Below are 18975 nucleotides of genomic sequence, written 5' to 3' on the forward strand. Positions count from 1 at the left end.
CAACAGGTAGTCGGTATCATGTTAGAAAGATATACATGTTTTTAAGATATAAGTTCAAATTTTATTTATTATCTAAACCAGACGCTACTAACACTAACACACACATAGTAATAAGTAATTGGTAATTTCGCAATTAACATATTTAATTATTAATGGTTTAGGCCTCGTACGCCGAGAACAGTTTGATTCAACTGAACTGGCATACCGGTGAACAACAACAAAAAAGGCCACTGTATATCCGTGAGTCAAGGTCACAGCACACAAAACACTACGGTGAAGGACACAGGAGCTGTCTCTCAACTTGACGAGAGAGGCCCCTGCCGTCACAAATATGGGCGTGGTATATAATTTTTTTATCCACGACAACTTTAATCCCCTGGTGAAAAAATAAAGTTTGCAGAGGGTTTATCTCGATATGTTTTACACCCTAGTTACTGTGTATCTGACACAAGAGGGCAGAACGAGCTATTACATTATAAAGTAAACACAATACAATATACGAAGAGAGAAGCACCTAATACATTATACGGAGGCTAAAAAGAGCTAAAAACTAGACTTATAAACACTGCAGCATACGGAATACAGAAAAACTAATACACTAGAAAATACGGTTTACGAAAGAAAGAAACATTTAACACGTTAGTAAGTCAAACTCTGTATACATTGAGAACCGTCAGTCTACCGTTTAAAAAGCTGTGCACACCGACAAAGCTAAACATTCACTTTTGAAATGACGGTAGAACAGACATGAATAATGTTTATAACAAACTGTATTTCACAGTATTTAAAGAATACAAATATATACTTATATGTTATTGATGAGTGATTCTTAAGTCTTAGCATGACTCACGTGTTAAATAATTACTGTTTGTGGTGGCCGGTATAAATAATTCAGTGTTACCTTTTAGTTAATCTGTTAAAAAGTCCATTAACAATTTAAATTGATAGTTGAACTTTGAACGGGGACTTTTATTTGTATTACGAGCGCGACTAAAGAACTAATACACCGGGAAGTCAAAATACACCGGGATGCTTGAAGTCAAAATACACCGACAAAATACAAAGAACAAAATACACTTGGAAGTCAAAATACACCGGGATGTCAAAATACACCAGGAAGTCAAAATACACCGGGAAGTCAAAATACACTTGGAAGTCAAAATACACCGGGATGTCAAAATACACTTGGAAGTCAGAATACAAGATACGAACTAGTAAACTTCACTGGAATACTTTGGTAGTACAAAACAACAAAGTTTAATACAGTAAAATATATTTTGGTGGTTACATACACAGAAATCAAATAAGCTTGGGATATGTTCGTGATACAACATTGATTGTTAACATGTGGTCCTCACCTGGTGGACAGGAACATTGGAAAGTCAGGGTGTCAACGGGTGTACACGATCCGCCATTCTGACACGGGCTAGGGTCACAAGGTATGTATTTTGACTCACAGTTCTGACCCGTGTAACCAACCTCACAGACGCACCTACAAAGACAAAGTAAATATGTTATTTGCCAGTAACCTACAAACATATAAAATATGTCACTGAAGGTTTGAAAAATTATTCGTTTTCTTCTTTGAACGTCATCAGTTTTGAGATTTGATGTTCTGTACACGACGTGTTTATTTAAAATAGAACATTCCTAATACGAGACTGTAAACGGTGCTGTCATTGGTCACATCATTTCGAAGATGAATATCCAATGTTCTCCAGAGAAACAACATCTCTAACAAGCAAAGCGATGGTTGTGATTGGATAAAAGAATCGCACACCTTGAAGGAACCACAATCCAAACCAATCTGGAGGAAATCTCTCAACATCAAAGTGAAAAGTTAAGGTTAACAGAAGTTCGTCCTACCTGTTAAGATATTACAATCATCTGATAGTTATCAAGCAAGTACGTGAGTGTTCAAAACCGACGAAAGCTCGCGAGCTTTTACCCGGTACTCAAAATCATTAACCATTTCACGAGACTGATGGTTCAGAAAACCAGAATCACAGAAATCTGTCACGAATCCACGACATGTGGACCTCTGTGCTTTTGGTGTGTTTTAATGTGGTTTTAGAAATCGGCGTTTGGTCAAGTGACATCAACAACGGACCTCATTCTCCTTGTTAAAATGGTGGTTTAGGGTAATCAAAATATACGGCAGTTTGATATGTCATTCCTCGTGTCGCGCGCGCTCAGTCCTTTTAAGCCACGCCTTTTTATCACAGCCGAGTCGTTTTTGATTAGATATTGAATAATGATGAGATAACCCGACATCAATTCTTCGTAGGTACAAAAATCCCAAACTTATTAGGAAAATTACGTACAATTAGTGGACCACACAGTGTCAACAACGGTCACCAACACTTCGACATAATATTTTCAAACAGTCATAACGAGCTCATGAGAAACATTTCACTGGTTTTGTTTGTATATTTCTTCAAACATAGGTTTCTGGCATCAGTAAACAGTAAAATACCGTTATACAATAGGCGACTGGTTTTTACCAACGTCACAGATGAACATGTATCAAAAAAACACCAGGCTGTTGATGAAAAAACATAATTTATAACCAGAAATTTGATCAAATACGAGTTTTGTACGTATTGGTCAAGGATACGAATCTGTAGGACTTGTCTTCACATCAGCAGGATCTAGTTGGTATAAAGACATGAACCAATTGTAACACGTTATCAGTGAAGTCTTAACAAACTTACCTGTAGGACCCAACAGTGTTCACACACTGACCACGGTTGTAACACGTTATCAGTGAAGCCTTGCCTTAACAAACTTACCTGTAGGACCCAACAGTGTTCACACACTGACCATGGTTGTAACACGTTATCATTGAAGCCTTACCTTAACAAACTTACCTGTAGGACCCAACAGTGTTCACACACTGACCATGGACACAAAGATCTTTCCGACACTCGTCGATATCATGCGTGCACGTGCGTCCAGTGAAACCTTCAGCGCACGTGCAGCGATAAGAGTCGTGTAAGGCCTGGCAGGATGCGCCGTTTCGGCAAGGTTGGGATGCGCAGTGATCGATCAGTTCACAATGGTTGCCTGAAAAACGGTAAAACGTTTCGTGTATGATTAACCAATACCCAGTACTAAAAATGAAAATCTCACCATTGTAGTAGATACGTGTTTAGACACAAGTTTTACCAACGGTGCGTTACGACAGTCGTATCTGTAATTTATCATCTGTATTACTAACACCGTCTCATTTAAGTAATTCATACTTTACAGTTTTGTTTTCAACTAAGTGGCAGTTTGAAAGAGAAGTAATATAAACTAATATCTGCCTAACTAGTTTGTTAATATATATATTTATGTTACTTTGTAATGTTTTTTGATAAGACAACACGTAGTCCTCATCTATCTTTATCAAATCATTCATTTTTAGCAAAAATACTCTATTAGAAATTCTGATTTGTTTCTGTACAATAAACGTATAATGTTTACTGAAAGCTTGCTAAATTTTGTGACGATACATCAATCGTTTCGGACGATGTATCGATACACTCCCATCACGGCTTCACGATACGACACTCGTACAGCGCCATCTTTAATAAAAACCTAGGATGTATGACGTAATATAACTTGTTAGTACAACATCGTATAAATGTTGAGCCAATTCGGTTACGTAAACATTGTTTATTACAGAAAACACGCGGTCTGTAGTTTGTTTTCATGTGTTACATTCAACGTAAGAAAACCAAAACCTATAGGGAAAAATCGGCTTTAACCATTATGCTATCGGGATGTTGACAAGATGCGCCGCCAGATGACGTCTACCCTACAGCTGCTGCGTCTATTTCCCTTTATAAAATATGATGTCAATTGAAAGTCAACCGTGTTGGGTTACGAGCTATAAAGCTCCCCCTATAGATAAGCAAAGACAGCTGCAAATCACGCTGAATCTCCATGGAAACAGATGGGATCCTGAGAGCCTGTAACCATGACAACACATGTGAGCATACAAAACTAACAAATGTAACGAATAAAACCAATTTATGTCATGCTAACAAAAACCTTCCACTGGCGCAAGTGAAAGTTTCTTGGACAAGAAAAATATTACTTAATTTCTTCAGTAAAACTGTGTTACTTAGTCGGCCACAAACTAAATTTATATTAAGAGTTAAACCACGTAAAAATAAACGTAGTAAAGCCACATTCACTGGTCTTTGCCAAGCAGTTTTTAAGAGACCGGAAGAAACAATATAAAGTTTGCTTTCGCTGTTTCTTCAGTTGAAAACAACAATTCAGGTTTGTTGGTTATACTATCTATTCTGTATTCACAGCAGGTATCGAAACCTAGTTTTCAGTGTCATAAAACGAAGGACCTTCAGAAGTGATGACAAGATTGGATACGAATTTCACGCAAAGCTACACGAGAGCTGTCTGCGCTAGCCGTCCCTAATTTAGTGTTGAACAACTAGAATGAAAGCAGCTAGTTATCACCACCCACCGCCAACTCTTGGGGGGAAGTACTCTTTTATTAATGAATAGTGGGTCTAGCTGTCATACTGTAACGCCTCTTCGGCTGAAAGGGTGGGCATGTTTGGTAGAATTGTAATTCGAACCCGCGCAGCCCGCAGATTGTCTAGCGCTAAAATTACCTGACCGTGCCAGACCTGTTACAAGTTGACCTGTGACATAACAAATTTTACAGAATAGCCAAATATTTAAATCTGAATTGCGAGTTCAGTAAACTTTAAAGTGTACGCTGCTAAAACGTACCTTAAACAACACTAAATAGTACATACTAATGAGCCACAAACACTATATATATACAGTTGTAGTGCTGTAAGTTACGTAATTATAAGTAACCAATAAAATTGGAAATATGTAGATAACAAAAAATGTAAATTAGCAACCCTTGTTTTTACTATTACGTCAGTTGTTTCTCTGATATTTAGTATTCTTAACAAACTGTTTACTTTATAAATATTCAAGATCGTTTTCTCCTGTTTACCACTTTACTGAAGTAAACCGGTAATGATTAACACTAGAACATTAGTGAAGAAACAATCTTGATTATATTATTATGAGAAATAAGTAAATTCTAAAACCTGATGTAAGTAAAAAAAAAAGATGTCTTTATTAGAGCTTATAGCCAATCAAAATCCAGTTCAACAGAACTCTCTGACTCACAAACCACGGACACAACGACAGGGCCTATTTAATAGCTGCAGAGTTAATTCACCAACACAAGAAATAGTACGATCAGTGTAAACAGATGGATTATCGCTCGAAGGCCTAAGTTAGACATTTAACAATGGTTTGTTGTTCATACCAGAGAAACATATTACGTTATAACCCTACCTCTAAATCCTGCTGCGCATGTGCAGGTGTACTTGTCCAATGTTACCAGCGAACACGTGCCTCCGTTCTGACAAGGATCGCTGTCGCAACTGTTTGGAAGAGCAATCTCGCACAGAGAAGCTGAATAACCCACGGGACAGGTGCACGTGAAGGTCGGGCCACTGGAAGAACTTACACCCACGTTACAGCTACCGCCGTTCTGGCATCTGGGGCCAGCCCCTGTGTGGCAGGGGTTCAGGTGTTGACAATACTTTCCAACAAACGTCGGAGTACAGCTAGTACATGAAAATCACAGCAAATATTCAAGTTACAAGTGTCAAATATAAAACAGCTAGAACACGATAGTCACTAAACATATTTATGTTTCTAGCGTTAGATTAAAACAAGACACGAACTGCAGAATATGGTGACAATAGTTAGAACTTAAAAGTTAAATAAGTCAGACGAGAGAGATCTTCAACCTAAACCGTTAAGATTAAAAAGTTTAACAACTAACATCAAATAGTATTATAGATCACCCAATCGATCAACCTTCACATTCCACATAATTATAAGAGAATTTATTTCAACCAACGTTTCGCCTTTACGGCTTCGCCAGGGCTGGTACACAGAATTTATGTTATTGAAATATAAAACCTGGACGGTTGATTTCACTCAGTAAGCCACTTTCTTTCACTTCCCCAACAAACACAAAGTATTATGACATCTTAAATAAGAGGGAATTCTCAATAGCTGCGGCATTCAAAATTATTTTAGACAGGATTAGAGTCAATTAACCCGCGAAGCCTTTTTACTAGCTATACTTTTGTGCACCAGCAATACCAAGCGTGGGGCAGGCGCACACCTGATTCGATGTTATTACTAATCAGGACCCCCACGAGCCTACCCTCAAACTGAAATTATTTTAGACAGGATAATAATTAATTAATCTACGAGACCTTGGGAAATGGATCTCAAATCAGTCAAGAGACGACGGAGCTATGAACTAAAAGGTTGTAACTGAAAAAAACAACTCATGAGTCATAGTATGAAATGAAATGCCGTGGCTGAACATTACCATCACTAATATCGCACATAAATATATGAATTAAAAGATTCATTCTGAACCTCACTGTTTAACTTAACCTCACTTGCTATCATTGCAAGACTAAACACCCTTCTCGACCCAAACCGAGATTATAATCAGAATAAAACATACGACAATAATCCAGATTCTTAAAATAAATAAATCATTTTATCTACACACTCGCAATGCCACGTCTTACAAATAGACAACTCTATTCGCACGCCAAATTCTATTTCGCTTGTAATATAAAACCTACAAGTATAATCTTTTTAAGTACAAAATTTATCTGATGTATTTTAACAATAGGCAGAACATTAACAGCCAGAGTTAGTGAAGTGGAAATGTTATTTATTATACCCACCGCCTCTCTTTGCAACCAGTTCTTCTTGCGTGAAACGAGTGCTTAACAATTGTCCACAAAATGTAACGCCATATAAAAAAAAAGTGACTCTCTGACAGACGAGAATTTATAAAATGGAATTATGGGAACATTCCTCCTTCAACTTAAAAATCTTTCCTCGTCCCAAGAGACCCGCGAGAAACCAGTTACTGTAAAAAGTAGATAAATCTAGAATGGGAAAAGAATTAAATATGTGCGTGTGAAAAACTATTACGTAACATAAATCAAACACAGTCGTCAAAATGTCACTATCCCCCCCCTTCTTCCCCTTTAAAACCTTTCAGAAAGTTTCCAGCTCCCCACACGTACAACATTCGGTTAAGTCGGGCGATTGTTTTCTTCTCAATAAAGCTATCGAAGTTCTTATCTCGTATAGCAATGATATATTTTTGTACCCACACGTCTCCTAGCGTTGTAGCACGTGCTTAACAAAATCACCAAGTGACGAACGACAAACAGAGAAAGGGAAGGTGAGACGGTGGGGGTGAGAGTAGAAGAGAACCCGAAGTTACTTTTGTACACATACAGAAGTTGGGGGGTAACAAACATCTCATGAAAGTAGCCCAACATTGATGTTTCGTCGGTTCTGTTTGTAGAATATGTGTGTGTTTTCTTTTAGCAAAGCCACAAAGGCTATCTGCTCAGCCCACCGAGGGGAATCGAACCCCCGATTTTAGCGTTGTAAATCCGGAGACATACCGCTGTACTAGCGGGGGGCGTTTGTAGAATAATTAATCATGTGCTTAACTTCATTAACGTTATTGGTTATAACGTGTACACTATTACTTTTGCATTGTTGTCTTAATGTATGAAGTTGAGACATATCCAGGTACATTAAATTGGACAAACTCGAGGGTTATTGTTGGTATTACGAAAGAAAATGACGCAAACAGCAAAAGTACTCAAGTAATATCTCAGTGGATTATAAAATGTAGATTTATCACAAATCGTATTATTTTACAACACGGATTTAGTTGATTTATAGATTATTTATGCCCTAAAGTTATAAATAAATTATTAAACACAAATAAACAGAATGAATTTTTTCTCAACTTAAGCTTACAGAAGGTTTAGCACTATACTAGAATATTCCCCTCGGTGGACTCAGCAGATAGCCTGATGTGGTTTTCCTATAAGAAAACACACATTCATTAAAAATATACATTTTCAATGTAACTCAAAGCCTGAGATTAATTTAATTAATTCATTCTAAATCGACGGTGTTAAAGCGAGCTGGAGTTTTAATTCGTCTCTTGTTAAATTCTCGCCAAGAGTTAGATATTTGTGTGAAATAACTTCATACAATTATGAAGCGGCCCTCGTAATCCGAGGGTTCGAATCCCCGTTACACCAAACGTACTCGCCATTTCAGCCGTGGGGGTGTTATAACATGACGGTCAATCCCACTTTTCGTTTGTGAAAGAGTAGCCCAAGAGTTGGCGGTGGGTGGTGATCACTAGCTGCCTTCCCTCTAGTCTTACACTCCTAAATTAGGGACGGCTAGCGCAGATAGCCCTCGTGTAGCTATGCGCGAAATTCAAAACAAACCAAATCAATTATGAAGCGCCATCTCTTGTGAAAAACATTTACAAATATATTTATTTAGTGATCCATTTCGTGTATCATTATTCAAGAACGAATTCCTTTTAGGGCTGTGTTCCAACTGGACGGGACAAGGAGCGTTGCATATCTCCTAATAAATTCCAAAGGTCGTTTGTTTGTTTTTCGTGCAAAAAACTTAATTTTGGTCTACAAACGTTCACTACTATTACGCGCCGTATCGTCTATTGACGTACGTCACACTTACTACCTTCCTAACATACACAGCGGTTATAATTACAACGTTCAACACCAGCGGAAATGGCTGAGACTTCAAAAAGAAAATTACGCACTTTTTCGAGGCAAAAACTTGGTTATTGACACAAGTAACATCTAGTTAAATCTCCTTATCATGCATGCCTAAGAATTGAAATAAATCCCCATACGATATAATCCTCTTACTAAAGAAACGTGTTTAAATGGAAACCCAAACCTAGTGACAGTTTAAACAAACGTTCAAGTAGATAAAAACTGTGGAATTCGTTACACAATATTTTTGCTCGTATGAAAAGTAAGATTATTTTTCAGCCAGGATTAGTGCATATCACAAACTGTCAATAATACAAATCTGTTACTTCGGCGACGTTAACAAAGTTATACAAACTTTATATCATTACGTTTGGTTAAACAATCCTACACGCTTCTAACATGTAACAATGAAGACAACTTCCCGTACATGAAGATGATAAATTGTAAGGTATAACTGGAAATATAAAGATCACAATATCGCTGGGAATAACCTCCATGATATACCTATAATAAAACATAGTAATAACAACCTCGAGATAACAATGATAAATTCTAAACTATAACAGCTACTTATATACTTAACAAAAACAGTGACGTCCACTCCCTAAATAACATAATCAATTGTTCCTTCCTCCACGAGCCCATGCAAGTAAACGTCACTAAACTATGAAAGACAATACGTGGCTATTTAAGTTACAGAAATCTGGGTATCCCTTGACATTGTTCAAATCACCAATCAGTTTAATCCCAGTTGACAAGAAGAGAAAAACAAGTGTATTAAAACTTCGCTAAATGGCGTACTGTGACGAAATAAACAAAATATGAAAACAAACGAACACGTTTTTGTTTCTTCGTTACGAATGAAGATGTTTAATACGTTTGATTACCACTTGACAGGTAAACCTAACTCTCGTGTCAATCAATACTCGTGAAAGACAAGACAGCAGTACTGACTGACCTACAGACGAACGGAATGTTTTCAAATAGATAGACAACCCTAGTGACGAGTGAACTACAGTTCTGTACTTGTATCACCACAGAAGCTGTGATACGGCAGAGATAAAGAAAGAAATTATAGCTTTAACGACCTATCTGTGGTTTAACAAACCATAAATATCCAACACCTACAGTCCAGCTATCCTAAACAAACCATAAATATCCAACACCTACAGTTCAACTATCCTAAACAAACCATAAATATCCAACACCTACAGTTCAGCTATCCTAAACAAACCATTAATATCCAACACCTACAGTTCAACTATCCTAAACAAACCATAAATATCCAACACCTACAGTTCAGCTATCCTAAACAAACCATAAATATCAAACACCTACAGTTCAGCTATCCTAAACAAACCATAAATATCCAACACCTACAGTTCAACTATCCTAAAGAAACCATAAATATCCAACACCTACAGTTCAACTAGCCTAAACAAACCATAAATATCAAACACCTACAGTTCAACTATCCTAAAGAAACCATAAACATCCAACACCTACAGTTCAACTATCCTAAACAAACCATAAACATCCAACACCTACAGTTCAACTATCCTAAACAAACCATAAATATCCAACACCTATAGTTCAAATCCAAACTATAAATATCAAACACCTACAGTTCAACTATCCTAAAGAAACCATAAACATCCAACACCTACAGTTCAACTATCCTAAACAAACCATAAATATCCAACACCTATAGTTCAAGTATCCTAAACAAACCATAAATATCCAACACTTACAGTTCAACTATCCTAAACAAACCATAAATATCCAACACTTACAGTTCAACTATCCTAAACAAACCATAAATATCAAACACCTACAGTTCAACTATCCTAAACAAACCATAAATATCAAACACCTACAGTTCAGCTATCCTAAACAAACCATAAATATCCAACACCTACAGTTCAACTATCCTAAACAAACCATAAATATCCAACACCTACAGTTCAACTATCCTAAACAAACTATAAATATCCAACACCTACAGTTCAGCTATCCTAAACAAACCATAAATATCCAACACCTATAGTTCAACTATCCTAAACAAACCATAAATATCCAACACTTACAGTTCAACTATCCTAAACAAACCATAAATATCAAACACCTACAGTTCAGCTATCCTAAACAAACCATAAATATCAAACACCTACAGTTCAGCTATCCTAAACAAACCATAAATATCCAACACCTACAGTTCAACTATCCTAAAGAAACCATAAATATCCAACACCTACAGTTCAACTAGCCTAAACAAACTATAAATATCAAACACCTACAGTTCAGCTATCCTAAACAAACCATAAATATCAAACACCTACAGTTCAACTATCCTAAAGAAACCATAAACATCCAACACCTACAGTTCAACTATCCTAAACAAACCATAAATATCCAACACCTATAGTTCAACTATCCTAAACAAACTATAAATATCCAACACCTACAGTTCAGCTATCCTAAACAAACCATAAATATCCAACACTTACAGTTCAACTATCCTAAACAAACCATAAATATCCAACACCTACAGTTCAACTATCCTAAACAAACCATAAATATAAAACTACTACAGTTCAACTATCCTAAACAAACCATAAATATCCAACACCTACAGTTCAACTATCCTAAACAAACCATAAATATCCAACACCTACAGTTCAACTATCCTAAACAAACCATAAATATCCAACACCTACAGTTCAACTATCCTAAACAAACCATAAATATCCAACACCTATAGTTCAACTATTCTAAACAAACCATAAATATCCAACACTTACAGTTCAACTATCCTAAACAAACCATAAATATCCAACACCTACAGTTCAACTAGCCTAAACAAACTATAAATATCAAACACCTACAGTTCAGCTATCCTAAACAAACCATAAATATCAAACACCTACAGTTCAACTATCCTAAACAAACCATAAACATCCAACACCTACAGTTCAACTATCCTAAACAAACCATAAATATCCAACACCTATAGTTCAACTATCCTAAACAAACTATAAATATCCAACACCTACAGTTCAGCTATCCTAAACAAACCATAAATATCCAACACCTACAGTTCAACTATCCTAAACAAACCATAAATATCCAACACCTACAGTTCAACTATCCTAAACAAACTATAAATATCCAGCACCTACAGTTCAGCTATCCTAAACAAACTATAAATATCCAACACTTACAGTTCAACTATCCTAAACAAACCATAAATATCCAACACCTATAGTTCAACTATCCTAAACAAACCATAAATATCCAACACCTATAGTTCAACTATTCTAAACAAACCATAAATATCCAACACCTACAGTTCAACTATCCTAAACAAACCATAAATATCCAACACCTACAGTTCAACTATCCTAAACAAACCATAAATATCCAACACCTACAGTTCAGCTATCCTAAACAAACCATAAATATCCAACACCTACAGTTCAACTATCCTAAACAAACTATAAATATCCAACACCTACAGTTCAGCTATCCTAAACAAACCATAAATATCCAACACCTACAGTTCAACTATCCTAAACAAACCATAAATATCCAACACCTACAGTTCAACTATCCTAAACAAACCATAAATATCCAACACCTACAGTTCAACTATCCTAAACAAACCATAAATATCCAACACCTATAGTTCAACTAGCCTAAACAAACCATAAATATCCAACACCTACAGTTCAACTATCCTAAACAAACCATAAATATCCAACACCTATAGTTCAACTAGCCTAAACAAACCATAAATATCCAACACCTACAGTTCAACTGGCCTAAACAAACGTAGCTTGGTGTATATTTTCGGTCGGTTTTTGTAATAATTAAACGCATTTTGAGTTAGCTCTGTCGTCTGACGTTCCACACTACCGGGACATGACCTCATTTGGGTGAGAACTTGTCCCGAGTTTATTCTCAGCCATATGATACACGGATAAAAATACTGACAATGTGGCATAATTTATTACCTTATTATGAGAGCGAAAATACTTATCTGGTCTACCTTTTCTGGTCCAGGGTTGTTTTTTTTTATATAACAGCTTGGCCCGACATGGCCAGGTGGTTAGGGCGCTCGACTCGTAATCAGAGGGTCGTGGGTCCGGGTCCCCGTAAAGCAAACATAATCGCCCCTTTTCAGTCGTGGGGGCGTTATAATGTGCAATCAACCCCACTATTCACTGGTAAAAATAGTAGCCCAAGGGTTGGCGGTGAGTGGTGATGACTAGTTGCCTTCTCTCTAGTCTTATACTGCTAAATTAGGAACGGCTCAAACAGATAACCCTCGTGTAACTTTGCGCGACATTAAAAACAAACAAACACAACAGCTTTATTAAACTAAACCAGTTTTCAGATATGTTTATAAACAGTTAACCTTGTCACTCCATTCTTAACTAAACAGTAAGTTAAATTTATTTATCATCTGTTTATAACATGTTTAGAACATGTTTTGAACATTGAAGTGCATCTAATCAATAGTTGTTTTTTTTTTAAATTACAAAGATTTAGAGTGGGCTATCTGTATTCTGTCCACAACAGTACGATAACTATGGGCTATCTGTATTCTGCCCACAGCAGTACGATAACTATGGGCTATCTGCATTCTGTCCACAACAGCAAGATAACTATGGGCTATCTGCATTCTGTCCACAACAGCAAGATAACTATGGGCTATCTGCATTCTGTCCACAACAGTACGATAACTATGGGCTATCTGTATTCTGTCCACAACAGTACGATAACTATGGGCTATCTGTATTCTGTCCACAGCAGTACGATAACTATGGGCTATCTGTATTCTGTCCACAACAGTACGATAACTATGGGCTATCTGTATTCTGCCCACAGCAGTACGATAACTATGGGCTATCTGTATTCTGTCCACAACAGTACGATAACTATGGGCTATCTGCATTCTGTCCACAGCAGTACGATAACTATGGGCTATCTGTATTCTGCCCACAGCAGTACGATAATTATGGGCTATCTGTATTCTGTCCACAACAGTACGATAACTATGGGCTATCTGTATTCTGCCCACAGCAGTACGATAACTATGGGCTATCTGTATTCTGTCCACAACAGTACGATAACTATGGGCTATCTGTATTCTGCCCACAGCAGTACGATAACTAAAGATTCATTTTTGTGGTTTATGTAAAGATAAGTGAACAATGACTTTCTTCCTTTTGTTACTTTATATTAAACTGTTTTCTGAATAACAGAAGAACCACAGAAGTTCAGAATATGAAATAAAACATAGGAAACTGTTTACTTTCTTTGTACCTGAACCAAGTTCTAAGTTCACTGGGTACGGAAATTTAACAGCTTAACAGAGTAGGTAAGACCTTTAACATTTTCGTTTTATATTGAATATAATTAGGTTTTATTCAAAACGTATACCCTGAATAGTTTGTTTTTAATTTGCCGCAAAGCTACTCGAGGGCTATCTGTGCTAGCCGTCCCTAATTTAGCAATGTAAGACTAGAGGGAAGGCAGCTAGTCACCAACACCCATCGCCAAGTCTTGGGCTACTCTTTTACAAACGAATAGTGGGATTGAGCGTCACATTATAACGCCCCCACGGCTGAAAGGGCGAACATGTTTGGCGCGACCGGGATGCGAACCCGCGATCCTCGGATTACGAGTCAGGTGCCTTAACCACCTGGCCATGCCGGGTCACCCTGAATAGTCTTAGCATAAATGGTTGATACGACTTCACTGGTTATGCCATCTCAGCCATATAATTTGTTTATGTGTGTTATTTGTGAACAATTACCAACAAAAACCATAATTAATGTTATAACGGAGTACGCCATGTTCAATGAAAACATAATTAATGGAGTACGCAATGTTCAATGTAAACATAATTAATGGAGTAAGCAATGCTCAATGTAAACATAATTAATGGAGTAAGCAATGCTCAATGTAAACATAATTAATGGAGTAAGCAATGCTCAATGTAAACATAATTAATGGAGTACGCAATGCTCAATGTAAACATAATTAATGGAGTACGCAATGCTCAATGTAAACATAATTAATGGAGTACGCAATGCTCAATGTAAACATAATTAATGGAGTACGCAATGCTCAATGTAAACATAATTAATGGAGTAAGCAATGCTCAATGTAAACATAATTAATGGAGTACACAATGCTCAATGTAAACATAATTAATGGGTACACAATGCTCAATGTAAACATAATTAATGGAGTACGCAATGCTCAATGTAAACATAATTAATGGAGTACGCAATGCTCAATGTAAACATAATTAATGGAGTACGCAATGCTCAATGTAAACATAATTAATGGAGTACGCAATGCTCAATGTAAACATAATTAATGGAGTACACAATGCTCAATGTACTCATTTAGGTTCTACTTGCTTCTTTCGTTTGAAAAGACGCTTCAATTATAGGGACTCTGTTTCACAGAAATTGTTTGTATGCACGTGGGAAACAGATGAAAATTATAAAATTCCATGTTACAAATTATTACGATCCGCGCGTGCGCACTGATCCGGTGGTCGAAGGCTACGAATCAGTACTAGCACTTATTTACCGTAAATAGCTGTGCACCTAAACCTAACGGCAGCTATCTGTTGACACTGTGATGTTTGTGATATTAGACCCAATCGTTAGAATAAAACATGTTTTGTAAATGATAAAATATACAATTGTTACTTAACCCAAGAAAGAAGCATATTAAAGTGAATATTCTCAGATATTACGTCCAATAATCATCAATGAAACACTGACCAGTGGAAACGGTTCATACAAGAACACTGTTGAAGTAGCACTGACCAGTGGAAGCAGTTCATACAAGGACACTGTTGAAGTAGCACTGACCACTGGAAACGGTTCGTACCAGAGCACTGTTGAAGTAGCACTGACCAGTGGAAACGGTTCGTACAAGAACACTATTGAAGTAGCACTGACCAGTGGAAACGGTTCGTACAAGAACACTGTTGAAGTAGCACTGACCAGTGGAAGCAGTTCGTACCAGAGCACTGTTGAAGTAGCACTGACCACTGGAAACGGTTCGTACCAGAGCACTGTTGAAGTAGCACTGACCAGTGGAAACGGTTCGTACCAGAGCACTGTTGAAGTAGCACTGACCAGTGGAAACGGTTCGTACAAGAACACTGTTGAAGTAGCACTGACCAGTGGAAACGGTTCGTACAAGAACACTGTTGAAGTAGCACTGACCAGTGGAAACGGTTCGTACAAGAACACTGTTGAAGTAGCACTGACCAGTGGAAACGGTTCGTACAAGAACACTGTTGAAGTAGCACTGACCAGTGTAGCACTTTCGTGTAATATTCAAAATGTTTCACACTGCATCACACACAGAACTATCAGTCTTGTGTCGTTTTGCTATAAAATGAAACAAAGTCATATCAATTCGTTTTTTAGTGTCATGGTAACAATGGTCATGACCAGCACCACAGAACAATCAAGTTACCCCACAGAAATAACTTTAGAGAGAGGTGCGGTACGTGCAGTGCCATTAGATTAACAGAAAGATATACAATTTGATTACAAGACAAAGGAGAACGTAACAAAACTACGAGACACGCTCAATCCAGTCTTAGGCCAGACAAGGTCATGACCCAAACTATTAAATTACAGAGTAATCAGGGAAGTAAAACACTGCGGTGGAGAGTAGATTTTCACTCTCACGATACAAAACAAAACGCACTGTGGCTGAGAGTAGATTTTCACTCTCACGATACAAAACAAAACGAACATAATCTGTAAGTGGCAAGTAAACACTGTGGTGGAGAGTAGATTTTCACTCTCACGATACAAAACAAAACGAACATAATCTGTAAGTGGCAAGTAAACACTGTGGTGGAGAGTAGATTTTCACTCTCACGATACAAAACAAAACGAACATAATCTGTAAGTGGCAAGTAAACACTGTGGTGGAGAGTAGATTTTCACTCTCACGATACAAAACAAAACGAACATAATCTTAAGTGGCAAGTTACTTTTGACATCCCACAAGGTAAAGATATATGGTTATGTAAGCACATACAGTTAGATCAACTGTGACAGCCTGGATTCAAGTAACTTTAGTTAATAGGCCCGGCATGGCCAGGTGGGTTAAGACTCGTAATCTGAGGATCGCGGGTTCGAATCCCGGTCGCATCAAACATGCTTACCCGTTCAGCCGTGGGGGCGTTATAATGTTACGATCAATCACAGTATTCGTTGGTAAAAGAGTAGCCCAAGAGTTGGCGGTGGGTGGTGATGACTAGCTGAATTCCTCTAGTCTTACACTGCTAAATTAGGGACGGCTAGCACAGCTAGCCCTCGAGTAGCTTTGTGCGAAATTCAAAAAACAAAATAGTAAACACTTGAGTGAAATTTGTCGGTTTATGTCGTGTGTACGATATAAGACAGATTAATCTCACCTGTCTTATTTTAAATTAATGTATCAACCTGCTTCACAGGTACTATCAGTAAAAGTCTGTACCACCAGTCTGCACGTTTTTCGAGTGCATGTCACGGCCGTTCACGCGATTAACGCGCACCTTGGTTACTGCACGTGGGTGAGGACCGGAAGTAACTGATGGTTTCATCTTCAGGTATTTCCTAAGCCTAATTGTGGATTCACATTTACAATACGCTCATCTGACTTTTCCTCAAAGGAAACTTAAACATAAACTAATATCCGTATATTAACACTCCGCCATAATCTCTACCGACTGGTATACATAATATACATCTCTACAGGGGCAAAGATACTCCACACTCATGCCAAAGGAACTTTTTACTAGGAGGCGCCACATTCAACGACCTTTACACTGTCGGACATAATAGACGACACCACGTGCGAAACCATAACATAACATAAAGCTTTTTGAAAACTTCGACGAATGTAAACTCATCACATTTTAATGTAATTTTCTGGTGGGTTTTGGGTGGTAACCACAGGAATACCACTTCAGGACATAATGATCCTGCTGGATTCTCAGGGAAGCGAATATACTTCCTGTTTTCACAGTTCTCATGTTAATTGAAGGATACAAGAAACAAGTCACCAATGAAAGGTTAGTTTAACTTAATAGTAGTTTTAACTATCTGGTATATCACTAGAAATATAATATCACGTTTTAAACTACAATAAAACAACAATACACTGTAACGTATACCACTGTAAACTACGGTAAAACACCGATACACTGTAACGTATACCACTGTAAACTACGGTAAAACATCGATACACTGTAACGTATACCACTGTAAACTACGGTAAAACATCGATACACTGTAACGTATACCACTGTAAACTACAGTAAAACATCGATACACTGTAACGTATACCACTGTAAACTACAGTAAAACATCAATACACTGTAACGTATACCACTGTAAACTACAGTAAAACATCAATACACTGTAACGTATACCACTGTAAGCAACAGTAAAACATCGATACACTGTAAACTACGGTAAAACACCGATACACTGTAACGTATACCACTGTAAACTACGGTAAAACACCGATACACTGTAACGTATTCCACTGTAAACTACGGTAAAACACCGATACACTGTAACGTATACCACTGTAAACTACAGTAAAACATCAATACACTGTAACGTATACCACTGTAAACTACAGTAAAACATCAATACACTGTAACGTATACCACTGTAAACTACAATAAAACACCAATACACTGTAACGTATACCACTGTAAACTACAGTAAAACATCGATACACTGTAACGTATACCACTGTAAACTACAGTAAAACATCGATACACTGTAACGTATACCACTGTAAACTACAGTAAAACATCGATACACTGTAACGTATACCACTGTAAACTACGGTAAAACATCGATACAGTGTAACGTATACCACTGTAAACTACAGTAAAACATCAATACACTGTAACGTATACCACTGTAAACTACAGTAAAACATCAATACACTGTAACGTATACCACTGTAAACTACAGTAAAAGATCAATACACTGTAACGTATACCACTGTAAACTACGGTAAAACATCGATACACTGTAACGTATACCACTGTAAACTACGGTAAAACACCGATACACTGTAACGTATACCACTGTAAACTACAGTAAAACATCAATACACTGTAAACTACGGTAAAACACCGATACACTGTAACGTATACCACTGTAAACTACGGTAAAACACCGATACACTGTAACGTATTCCACTGTAAACTACGGTAAAACACCGATACACTGTAACGTATACCACTGTAAACTACAGTAAAACATCAATACACTGT

The 18975-nt window shown here is 37.2% G+C and overlaps 1 protein-coding gene across 2 annotated transcripts in view; it reads right to left on the bottom strand.

The window, feature by feature from the left end:
* The window catches only part of LOC143228698 (uncharacterized), a 56262-nt gene that overhangs the window by 31162 nt on the left and 6125 nt on the right, over positions 1 to 18975 (bottom strand). Inside the window, exons 1-4 of one of the 2 annotated variants that reach the window (XM_076459973.1) lie at positions 15452 to 15579; positions 5332 to 5606; positions 2871 to 3066; positions 1359 to 1492 (exon numbers count right to left, since the gene is read on the bottom strand). In XM_076459973.1, coding sequence (XP_076316088.1) covers positions 1359 to 1492; positions 2871 to 3066; positions 5332 to 5606; positions 15452 to 15513 — 667 coding nt within the window. In that variant the 5' untranslated portion in view covers positions 15514 to 15579. Of the gene's footprint in view, positions 1 to 1358; positions 1493 to 2870; positions 3067 to 5331; positions 5607 to 15451; positions 15580 to 18975 lie in introns of those variants that run through there. The other variant, XM_076459974.1, reaches the window with a different exon arrangement.

The sequence above is a fragment of the Tachypleus tridentatus genome, chromosome 10, assembly GCF_004210375.1.
Source record: "Tachypleus tridentatus isolate NWPU-2018 chromosome 10, ASM421037v1, whole genome shotgun sequence".
Classification (NCBI taxonomy): domain Eukaryota; kingdom Metazoa; phylum Arthropoda; class Merostomata; order Xiphosura; family Limulidae; genus Tachypleus; species Tachypleus tridentatus.